At 27.9% G+C, this 12,311-nt stretch overlaps 1 protein-coding gene and 1 non-coding gene across 3 annotated transcripts in view; both read left to right on the top strand.

Annotated features, from left to right (window-relative positions):
* The window catches only part of Ptr (patched domain-containing protein), a 53,464-nt gene extending 41,850 nt beyond the window's left edge, over positions 1-11,614 (top strand). For both annotated transcript variants that reach the window (XM_015315931.2, XM_015315932.2), the window contains exons 6-9: positions 467-667; positions 1,828-1,959; positions 5,293-5,606; positions 8,034-11,614. In XM_015315931.2, coding sequence (XP_015171417.1) covers positions 467-667; positions 1,828-1,959; positions 5,293-5,606; positions 8,034-9,584 — 2,198 coding nt within the window. In that variant the 3' untranslated portion in view covers positions 9,585-11,614. The remainder of the gene's footprint in view (positions 1-466; positions 668-1,827; positions 1,960-5,292; positions 5,607-8,033) is intronic.
* Positions 11,615-11,998: 384 nt separating this feature from the next.
* On the top strand, positions 11,999-12,071 carry TRNAV-CAC (transfer RNA valine (anticodon CAC)). The gene has a single exon. It is a non-coding gene; the product is annotated as a tRNA-Val (tRNA).
* The last annotated feature ends 240 nt before the right edge of the window (positions 12,072-12,311 follow it).

The raw sequence follows: 12,311 nt of genomic DNA, 5'->3' as shown, positions 1-12,311 counted from the left end.
ATTTAAAAGTATACTCCTAAAATTTTAAGTCAAAATTCCAATACGTGTAAAATTTTTTTTTCAACCAATCTTTTGAAAATTTGGTCTGTAGTTTCTCCATATAAATACGCTCTATTTGAATTAAAATTTAAACAGCATCTCTTTGTTGCTATAATAATATCAATAAATAATATGAATTCCTTATGCGTTAAAAAAATTCATGAAAATCGTTGTAAAAATGCTGTTCTATACCTATCTCCCCTCACCCTCTAAAAAAAGGATGAAAAAACAATTTTTTTACAAAAAAATAATTGGGAAAGACTTCAATGAATGTCAAGGGAGGATCCTAAAATTTAACGGCCCGTATCTGATGAAATACGAATTTCCCAGGCAATCCAATAAATTAATATCCTCTTTGTTCTATTATCAATGTATTATCGACCTAATGAATTTAATAACGGTATATTTCACTGTCTGTACAATTTAGGTATTGGAATCGACGATACATTCGTAATGTTAGCTGCCTGGAGACGAACATGTATTACCAAACCAGTACCTGAGAGAATGGCCCAGACTTTGAGCGAAGCTGCTGTATCGATTACGATCACGTCTTTGACTGATATGATATCGTTCTTCATTGGCATCCTATCACCATTTCCCTCGGTTCAAATATTCTGTATTTATTCAGGTATTTACTTATGTTAATTTTATTTCACGTTCATTCGATTATTTATTAATTCTATCATACCAAAACATATACATATATGGGATGCTCAGGAACCACGCGTTGCTGTGGTTTTGTTATAAAACGTTGATTTAATATAATTCTAAACTATTTAATGCAATCAAATATTCACTAATAATTTATAGATATTCAAATTAGGCATAAAACAACATAAAATTTTTAATATATGTAATATACAATATATTTATAACAACACACAAAGTAATACTACAATAATACATAAAAAAGTATAAAAGACAAGGTTAGTTATGGCATATGTAAATCTGAAAAAAACGTGAATATATCAAAATAATAGAATTGTAATACAGCGCCATTTACTAAAAATTGACAGTACCTAGAGACTTAGATAACCTCTAAATAATAAGTCCTTAAATTAGTCAAAAAAATAAAAATAATCGCAATAAAAAACTATTCTACATTCAAAGTTGAAAAAAATCACACAAAATAAAAAAAATTTCATTAAGATCGGTTCAGTAGTTTGGAAGTTCATTGGAAACCGACAATGTGACATCGAATTTTTCTATACAAAGAAGATATATGTATGCTTTTCGAGAATAATCTAATATCTATAGTATCATTCATTCAAGTATATAGTGAAAGTGTAAGAAGAGAATGTTGCACTTATTGCACACACTTTCTTACCTCGCCATCTTTGACTTTTCTTATACGAAGATATTTGTAGTTATAAAAAAAAATAAACAAAAAGAAAAATAACACTGGATAAGGAAAATTTTCCAAATATTTTAATTGACGTATTAATCGAGGTGTTGTACGAAACGGGGGTTGAACATTTTTGAGACTCTATAAAAAATAAATCATTTTTTTTTTCACATTAAAGTGAATTTGCCTCGAAAAATGTTAAACCCATACGCGTATGTAAGATTTCTGTATTTCTAAAAAAAAAAAAAAATGGAATGCATAGAATGAAATTTTATACGTTGAAAAAAAAGAATGCAATTTGAAGAAAGAAATTGAATGAAAATAATTTTTCGTTCATAACTGTTTACAATAATATAAAAAAGAAAAATAATATAAGTAACGTATAGATAACATTTCATTTATTAATATTAAATAATGACTGTTTGTTTGTTTACAATACATAGGTTTCGCCGTGGTATTCACCTTCCTCTTTCATTTAACATTCTTTTCCGGATGCGTTGCCATAAGCGGTTATTGCGAGCAAAAGAATCTTCACAGCGTAGTTTGCTGCAAAGTTCAACCTCTTTCTAAATCATGTGAGTATAATTTTTCTTTTTATTTGTGAAATAAAACTTTATCGATAAATAATATGGTTACAATAAAAAATACGTTTTAATATTTGATATTTAAATAAACGAAACTAATATTATTTATACGAGTGATTCTATCATCATTGGTTAATCCAGTATTTTTCTAATTTCAATGGAACAAACATGACATGTGTTATCAACTTTCACGTTTACAATCCAATACTTTAAACATCCGATCTTACATTGAACTTTTTTTTTTTAATAATTGCAACTTCAGAATGAAATATAGTCGTTAAAATAATGAAATCGTACACGTGATTCATATTTTAAATAAAAACAACAACAAGTATAGCAAACTAAGTTCCAGTTAATTATTATGAAAATCATTATACAGTTAATTTTATTTTTTTTTTTTTTGTATTTTTGTATTGTGGCAGGTAATACGTTAATATTACAAATGCTTCTTTTCTAGACAAAACTAATAATTCTAACATATGTTATATTCCATATATTGTCAAAACATTAGAGAGATATGTATTCGATTAAAAGAAGAAATAAAAATAAAAATAAAGATAAAATAAAAAGAAGAAGAAGAGATAACAAAAGATACTTGTCGAACTCTTCGAACGTAGGACACCATCTTTATTACCCGGAATACTTTCACAAGGGACTGTTACCTCAAACGTATCATTCGTTGTTTTTATTTGAACTTTCATTTACTTTTTACACGAGAAGAACTTTACTTTCTACATAAACGAGTAGAAGCCGTCAACGTTTGTATAGAACGCAAATGTTCTTTTAGGAGAACCATATCACAAATTGCTCGAAAAATTGCACTGCTAAACTTTTATTACACCATTTTTGTTTGACTTGTTACTTATGTATACGGACTTCGGGATCGTATTGTCGAGAATACTCGTTGTTATTATTACGCAAATGAGAGAGTGGAGGTATTTATGTTTAATCTATTAAAAAAAAAAAAAAAAAAAAAAAAAAAAAACAAGGAAACCGGTTCTCCAAACTCATGAATTTGTAATATGTGAGAAAATAAATTTTTTTATCCACAATTAGTATATTTTCATGAATTCAGTTTCCATTTAATCAATTTTATCTGTAATGCATTTAACCATTTTATTTATTGTTCCTATTGTTTTTTTCTTATTTTTATCTTTTGACATAATCTCAAAACTATTAGAGAAAGAACTGACTTTAAATTCTTAATATTCAAAAGAGATATTATATATATATACAATTTCAATGAAATAAATTTTCTTCAAATTATTCAAACTATCCTTTGACAAATTTATTTTAAAAATAAAAGAAAAAGAAAAGGAAAATAAGAGGAAAAATAAAATAAACGATAACGACAACGAATAAAGTAGTATAGAAACAGGAAAAAGAAAAAGAGAAAAAAAGAGGTAAAAGAAGAAGAAGTTTGCTAAAGATTCTTTCTATACTATCTCTTCCCTTCACGTTTTTTTCTTTTTTTTTCTTTTTCTTTAAGAAAACACGCGCACGAACACCATAGTAGACACACACGTACACGTACATCATAAAGAAGTATTGTAAAAGAGGTATATAAAGAGGTAAAGAATAGAGACGCGGGGGCAAAAGTAGCATCCTGAGAAATTTTCACTTTTGCATCGATATCGAGAAAAGTACAACACAATAGTTTGCTTCGATGCTTTCATACATCGTCGTCCTCGTTCTAGGATGAGAAGGTTGAAAGGTAGAAGTGGAAGAAGTTCAGGTAGAAGTTTAGAAGAAGAAGAAGAATGAGGAAGGATGAGGGGGAAGAGAGAAAAGGGAAGAGAGAAAAGGGAAAGGGGGATGGGGAGGAGGGGTCTTCATTGTCATCGGCCGAGTTTTGTCGTTTCGTGGTACGCGATTCGAAATCTCGTTACGCCTTTAGAAACGGAACATACCTACCTGGAGGGCATATTACGTCAGAAAATAGACGAGTATTATGCCTCGAATGCCGTTTATTCCTTAGATCGCCTTGCTTTATATAACGACTAAAGTATTTATAATAGTAGTAGTAGTAGTAGTAGTAATAGTAACAGTAACAGTAATAATACCTTTGCTTTCTCTCGATTTCATCAAAATTTTCAACAACGCTCATCGATATATTGAATTATTTCAAAGCAACTATTCAATAATACATACTTCCAATACGATTAAAAGAGTTCGTAATATATTTTTTTTTATATACTAACTTTTTTTTCCCTATATTTCATCTGTCAATTAAATCAGTCCTTGTAATAGTATTCCTTCTGTTATTTGTTATTCAAAGGAGATAATAGTGAAATTCGTTGATCATAGTCTTCGCATGTTAAATAAGAATCATGCTAATAAATGATTATATATTTATTTCCTATAAAAAAATTAATAAAATATAATTAATTAATAATTAGTATTTATAATTAATTAATATTAATAATAAAAAAATTATTTTTTTCTATATAATAAATATAGGTTTATTTAATTTCTATATTTAAATTTTATTAAAAAATTTTATACCTAAATAGAAAATTATTTATTTATTATTTATAAAATTAAATTTTTTACATATATATAATAATTTTTTATTATTAAATTCTAAATTTAATGCACTTTTTTGACAAAATAATTTTTTTTTAAATTATTAATTTTACAATTAATTAATATAAAATTTATATTTATATATTTATTTATATTTAATTTATATATATATAATTTAAATAAAAAATAAAATAATTTTAATTTTTATAAATAAAAATTTCAATCACTAAATTTAATAACAAAAATTATTTACAAAAATAAATCAATTTAATCATTTAAATTAATCAATTAAATTAAATATTTAAAAATTATTATTAAATTTTATATTTTTGAAACAATTTTAAATTTAATATTTCTAAATTTTCATCAAATTTAATTTAAAAAATTGTAAATACATAATTTAAAAAAGAAAAGAATTATTAATAAAATTTTTATATAGAAATTTGTAGTAATATATTTATAATTTTAAATATCATAAATTAAAATAAATTAAGATGTGTAGTAATATATTTATATTTTTCTATCAAGATTATTTTATTATTTATACCAGATTACGATTTATGATTTATTAAAGTGATTTAATAAATAGTCGCATTTATCATTTTGATATTTTTAGATATTTAAAGTTATTAGATTTATGTCTAACTTTAATTAAATTTTGACATTTTAATTTTTGAGATATTATTTCAATTTCTCCCGTAATTTTTAATTTTCGGAACGTTAGGAACATAATGATGAATTTGAATTACATAATGGTATTTTCATATAACTGATATACGTCTTTAATTTTGATTGCAGCACATCGTTCTTGGCTTTATCGATTATTCTGTACTGGAGGAGTAGATCCTGACGATCCGAAGAATCCAATTGACAATCCTGAACATGGATGCATGACCTGGTTCCGGGACTACCTGGCAGTAGCATTGAATTGTCGACCCGTCAAGGCCATTATCATTTTCATCTTCATCTGTTATTTGCTTGGTGCTTTATACGGATTAACAACCCTACAGGAAGGATTGGATCGGCGAAAACTTTCCAAGGAAGATTCTTACTCGATTGCGTTCTACGATCGTGAAGACTTTTACTTCCGGGAATTCCCATATAGAATACAGGTATGGTTAGATTATTTAATTTCTTTTTTTTATTTTTATTCATCTTTTCTCCCGTAGATATACATTACACTAGAATTATTTCTTGAAGATTCATAATTATCGTTCTTTTTACAGAATTGGGCACCAAAGTTCTTCTAATTGTATTTTATAATTAATTTGATTTATTTTTTCTTTCATTTCAAAAGAAATAGACAAAATTTAATCGATAATTCAGATTATTTATGAACTTTGGGGTACTTTAATCGAAAGATAATTGATCTTTTTAGATGATTTAAGATCTTTTGGTCTAACCTCTAACATTAGTTAAGAAAGCGTGTAAACTTGATTACCTTTGAATTATTAAATCAAAGAAGGGTTGGCAAAGTTGTGTGGTAAAGCTTTCCCATTGTTGAAAGCTAGTCTCTTTAGTATGGTATTCTCTTGGTATGTGAATATGTATCATACTATATAGAACAGTACATATTAACTTACGAGTTGCGCTTTACATATGAGTATATCATTTCATATACAAAGACATTAGTATCTATTAATTTATGAGTTGTACTTTGTATATATGAGTATATCATCTTATGTGTATATACAAGATGTACCAAAAATAATGATACAAAATTTTGTTTTCTTTAAATAAGTTGTAATAATATATATGAACAATTCAAATAACAAAACGGTTAATTCCATTTTTAAAATTTGATAAAACTTAACTTTTTACATTTAAAATAAATTTTCTTAATATTTAGACTAAACGCCATTAAATGACAAAAATTTCATCGCCTATCAGTAATAAACGTTGTGAAAATGCATACAATTTTATCAATTTTGTCTACTTTGATTTATTTCGCGAAGTTTAATCGATTTAATTTAAAAAAAAAAAAAAGATTTAATTTTGTTGTTACAAGTAAAGTATCTTCATAATAGAAACTTTTTTTAATCGCCTAATTAATTTTACGACTATATCAGCAAGTATTCCTTCATACAAATTTAACTTTCCCTTAACTTTCTTAGAATTTTCAAATTACCAGAAATTCTTAAGAAAAAAAAATAAGAGGAAATTTATCAGCTCATTGGTGACGTTAATTCATGACTTTCTCGAATAACGAGAATCAACTCTCTAATAAATATTATTTTTGTTTATAACTCGTTCGTAATCTATGAGGCCCATAAGGTGTTACGAAACAAGTATTGTATCGTATGTGTGCATGTATATATGGAGAGTAGCACGTATGGTTTACGCACAATTATGTCACGTTTTTCCCCTTACTTGACTCTTCTCTTCCTCTACTTCAGTTACAATTCTCTCTTTCACTTTAAACAACTTTCTCCGCAAGAGTTGAGCCGGCCAACTGAGTTTGAGAAAAGTAACAACTTTATATTGCGTCAATGGTTACGACGACGAGTCCAATCAGCCGAGAAGAAGCTGACCGATTTAGAGACATATTCCGGAAGTAGATTATTTTATATTTTATATCTTTTTTTTTAGAAAATTGTCGAAAATATTATTTTTTAAAATTGAAATTAAAAAATTTCTTTGTATAACGATTTAGTCAACGTACCAATTTTTTACCATATTTATTTATTTGAATTAGTATATTGTAAAATAAATAGTAAATAAATAATAGTTAATAAATAATTTGTTTAGTATAAATAATGTATAAACATTATTAATTAATAAAAGTATTTTTATATTTTCTATTAAAAATGTAAAAAAAGTAAATAAACTATTGAACTACTAAAATAAACTATTAAAAAGTAAATAAACTATTTTTTAGTTATAATGATATAATTAGTCGGCGTAAATAATAATTTGCCAGTATTTATTACGGAAGTAGAATTGTATAAGGGTTACATCACGGTTGCGTTAGATTTGGATCAATATTACATCAATATTACATAGATATGGTCTACGTACATGCGCGATATTTTATTATAAATATTAATCACTGATTTCAAATATTGATTAAAAATATGAAAAACATATAAATTAGTAACCATTTGTTATTTATTTTTGTTGAAAATATTCATTAGGAATTTATCGACAGCACTTGTAAATTAGTATTCTTATTTTACCAGTTAATAGTTTGATTTATTTCGAATATGAACGAAAGCAATGGAGTCACTCGAGAGAAAGTAGAAAAATTGACAGAACAAAAGAGGGTTGTTGATTCATAGGTGAACGTAAAAACATTTTCCCCGTAAAGTTTTGTCCCCCGTCTATTGGCATTGGGTTCGTCTGCCAATCCAAAAAAGTCCCTGGAGGGCCACTTTCACGAGATTGCTTTCACGTAAACACATCCTTGCTACGTTTGAATCCCAGACATTTCCTTTCTCTATCTTTCTTTCTCTTTCCAATGTACATACACATATATATACGTATATAGAAAGAAAAGACATATACTAAGATGACTACACATTCTCTTTCCATTTTTGCAGGTGGTAGTGTCTGGCCAGTATGACTATAGTGATCCAGAGATACAGCAGCAAATGGAGAACCTCACAAAATCCCTCGAGGCTAGTTCATACATCAGTGCGCCGATCTACACAGAAAGCTGGTTGCGCAGCTTCCTAAGTTACGTATCGCGAAACGAGGACTACCTGAATGTGAGCATCAAAGACGAGGGTAGCTTTGTCAAGGCGTTAAAAGGGATATGGCTCTACTCGACCAGCACATTTTCCCTCGACGTTAAATTCGACGAGAATGACGAGCACATTGTGGCTAGTAGGTTTTTGATTCAGGCGGTAAACGTCAGTGGTACGAATCAAGAAAAGGAGATGGTCAAGGAGTTGCGACAAATTTGTAAAGATTCTTTACTCAATGCTAGCGTTTTTCATCCTTACTTCGTATTTTTTGATCAATTCGAATTGGTCAGGCCAACTAGTATACAGTGTATGATATTTGGTGCTCTCGTAATGATGCTCATAAGTTTTATATTTATCCCCAATATATTATGTTGTCTTTGGGTTGCATTCTGTATCGTTTCGATCGAGCTTGGTGTAGCTGGTTACATGGCTCTTTGGAGCGTAAATCTCGATAGTATTTCGATGATTAATCTAATAATGTGTATTGGATTCAGTGTCGATTTCACGGCTCATATATGTTATGCCTATATGAGTTCGAAGAAAGTCTCACCAGAGGACAGGGTGAAAGAAAGTTTGTATAGTTTGGGTCTACCAATTGTCCAAGGTGCTGCCTCAACTATACTCGGCTTGGTAGCTTTGTTACTTGCCGGAACGTATATATTCCTAGTTTTCTTCAAAATGGTCTTTCTGGTGATTTTCATCGGTGCCATGCACGGTCTCTTCCTCTTACCGGTTTTATTGTCCATTTTTGGACCAGGTTCCTGTACCAGTTCCAATACGGACAAAGACCACGATGAAGCGGACGACAACGAACGCGGAGATAAAGTCACGAGAAAGAATGGGATAGCGGAAAAAGAGCTTGTCGATAAACTTCAACAACCTTTCGTTATACCCCACCTTACGCTTTCGTACTATCATCACGGTAGCATGATAAAATCCCTTCAACCGAGTCCGGCTACTAGTCTAGCAGCTTTCGAGGAACGAGATCCAGGCTTGGGTACTAGCGAGGATAGCAATTCAACAGAGAGTGGTTCTTCCCAAAGCAGAAGACGACAAGAACAACAACAACGAGAATTAGAAGAGGAAAAGCAGAAACATCAACAAGAGCTTTGCAGAAGATCCATAGGGGTTCTTTACGGATTGTCACAGTTTCAACCATCGATAGAGATTGGTCATCTGGTACCACCTGCACCCGATTATCCTGGTGCAATACAACAAGATCATCTTCAACAGGATCATCCAGATCAACGTATATTTCGTACAGTACCATATTTAGGATCACATTTGGGATACCGAGTACCCAATCAAATTCACAGGGACTATAGACGTAGTCGATCTCATCATAATCTTCATAATCTTCATAATACCTCGTCGAGGTATTTGACGGATCCGCGTTATCCTTAAACAAAAGAAAAAATAAGCAGAATTAAAAATAAATATATTCAATATTATTCTGTAAGGGTGGAAGATGATGATATGCATATATGAATATACATAAGAGAAAAGAACGCGCTAAAGGGGAAAACAAATATTCGCGCATTTTATATACATATGTATATTGTGTAAATGTATGTACGTATGTATGCTAGTATGTATGTATGTAAGTATGTACGTGAGTAAGGAGGTAAAATTCAATCCGGTCGTTGACTTTCTTTTCGACACGGTCATACAACTTTTCTTCTCGCAAGTGAGAGGGAACCCTCGGAATTGCGTTCGCTCGAGATTTGCAAAGACGAAAGTAACCTTCCTGAATATAACATAGTTTGTGAGAGAAGATCGTCGTGCTATTCGATGATGATTGGCCGACGTGACTTCCTAAAAAGACTTTGTTTTTATATATATTTTATATATATATATATATATATATATTTAAATGCCCCTCAGGTGCGATATATCTTGTATAATGATTATAACGATAATGATGATGATGATGATGATGATAATGATATAACGACGATTATGGTAGCTTGTCGATAAAATTAATATTCAAATAGGTTAATTGATTTTTGATAGCTAGAGTAATAAAGAGAGAAAGAAAGAGAGAAGAGTGAAAGTGAGCGTGTGTAGTGTATTGATGAATTACAAAGAATCTCGGTTTTGTAAAATTCATTTTTACACTTTTTTTTTTATACGAATGTTACATTACTTTTAATATATCTATGTAAAAAATAACATTTAGACAATTTTGGAAAATAAATTTTTCAATACATATTCTTAACAAGTACTCAGCAATATAGTTTTTTTTTATTATATTGTTTAACGATTGATTTTCTTGAGAATTTGTTTATAAATTATTTGCAATATATTTTTGTTAAATTAATAAAAACTTATATATATATAATTACGATGAAGGAAAGCTATTATCCTTCTTATTAATGTTATTGATCAAATCTTTTTGATTTAGATATTAATTGTAAGATAGGAAAAAAAGTAAAAGAAAAAAGAATGGAGGACATGAATATTAATTAGTACGAATCTTTTGAAAGCCTTTCGTGTTCACGTTGTGCCTTGGATGGGACCAGTATAGTATTTTTCTTTTCTTCCTCTTCTTAAAGAAAAAAGAAAAAAAAAGAAAAAATAATATTTAATCTCTCGTTTTTCAGCGTGTATATTATTTTATTCATTTGAAATAATACGCCGATGTCTCGAAACTTTTAGGTGGACTCAAAGTTCATATTTTAGTCAGTTTTAAAAATAAATAATTCTTTTTAACGATCATACTTTTTTTATTGTAACAAAAACGAACTGCAAGCTAGGCTCGTTAAATTAATTAGGATGAAAAAAAAAAAAACAAGAAAAGAAATTAACCTTAAAGGAATCTCAAAAATTTATTATTGAAATTTGTTGAGAATTTTTAGGCCAACATAAAAACTTGTGGTCAATTCGGTTGAATCAATCTGCGATCGAAAATTTGTAATATTTGTATGTAAATGTGTTTTTTATTAGTAGGTAAGAAAGAATAACAAAATAAAAAAAATAAAAAAAGCAAAAGAAATATATTTGAATTAAGATCGAATGAAAATTTTTTCTTGTTTATATATTTATAAAAATATACAAAAATCGACACACAGTGACGACCTTTGTACAGGCGAATTTTATATAACGCATTTCACAATAATTATCTTACAATAGTTTTAAATAAAATGCTCCTGTGTGGAGAAATGTATATTATCTATGATAATAAATTATTATAATTCGTCAAGTTTTTATATAGAAATTTTTCAACCTAGAATAAAACAAAAGCTGCAGAATAAACAAATGAGCTGCACTTATATAAAATAAGAGAGAACAAATATAACGTTAAGTAATCTGTTAAAATATATGTGCGTATGTATGTGTGAGAATATACTCCAAATGAAAAAAAGTTCGATATATATTATTATTATTATTATTATAAAAAAATATGAAAAATATATAGAAGTATTATTTAATAATGATCTTTTTTCGAACATTTCATTTTACCTCTCTCTTGATATATTCTTATCATTGAAAAAGTATAAAATATAAAATATATATTAAAATAACTCAAATTTAAAGTTTTTCATTATTTTCCATGTTACTCATTATTTAATTTTTAATAATAATGTATTATATTATTATTAAAATAAAATAATAATGAAAAAAGAATTTAAAAAATATAAATAATGAAAGAAACTCAGTGTAGAAAATTAAAATTTAGAATATGCAATGTATTACAAAATATTTTATTATAAATTATATTATTTATTGTATAGTATAATCAAAAGTATAACAATTTTCATTTTATATTTATTAGTAGTCTTAGTATATGAAATAAGATTTTTTATACAGTGTCAACTGTTTCCGTAGTGTAGTGGTTATCACGTGTGCTTCACACGCACAAGGTCCCCGGTTCGATCCCGGGCGGAAACAGGGAATATATTTTTTTGTAATTTTTCTTTTTTTTTATATTTATTTTTTTATTTTAAAAAATTTGTAATAAAACAATTTATTTTTTATCTTTTTTTAATAGGTAATATTTAAATATTAATATAAAATCTATAATATATATTTTTGAAGAATTATTAATTGAGATAGTGATTCCATCTGTGGGACTTTTACAAATTATTTCTCATCATAATAGCAACAGTTGAATACTAAGGAATCTGATTT

Source organism: Polistes dominula, unplaced genomic scaffold (assembly GCF_049000335.1).
Source record: "Polistes dominula isolate Pdom_NZ unplaced genomic scaffold, Pdom_raw_medaka contig_22, whole genome shotgun sequence".
NCBI classification, from domain to species: Eukaryota; Metazoa; Arthropoda; class Insecta; order Hymenoptera; family Vespidae; genus Polistes; species Polistes dominula.
The sequence above is the reverse complement of the archived record's forward strand: the minus strand, read 5'-3'. Positions and strand labels throughout refer to the sequence as shown.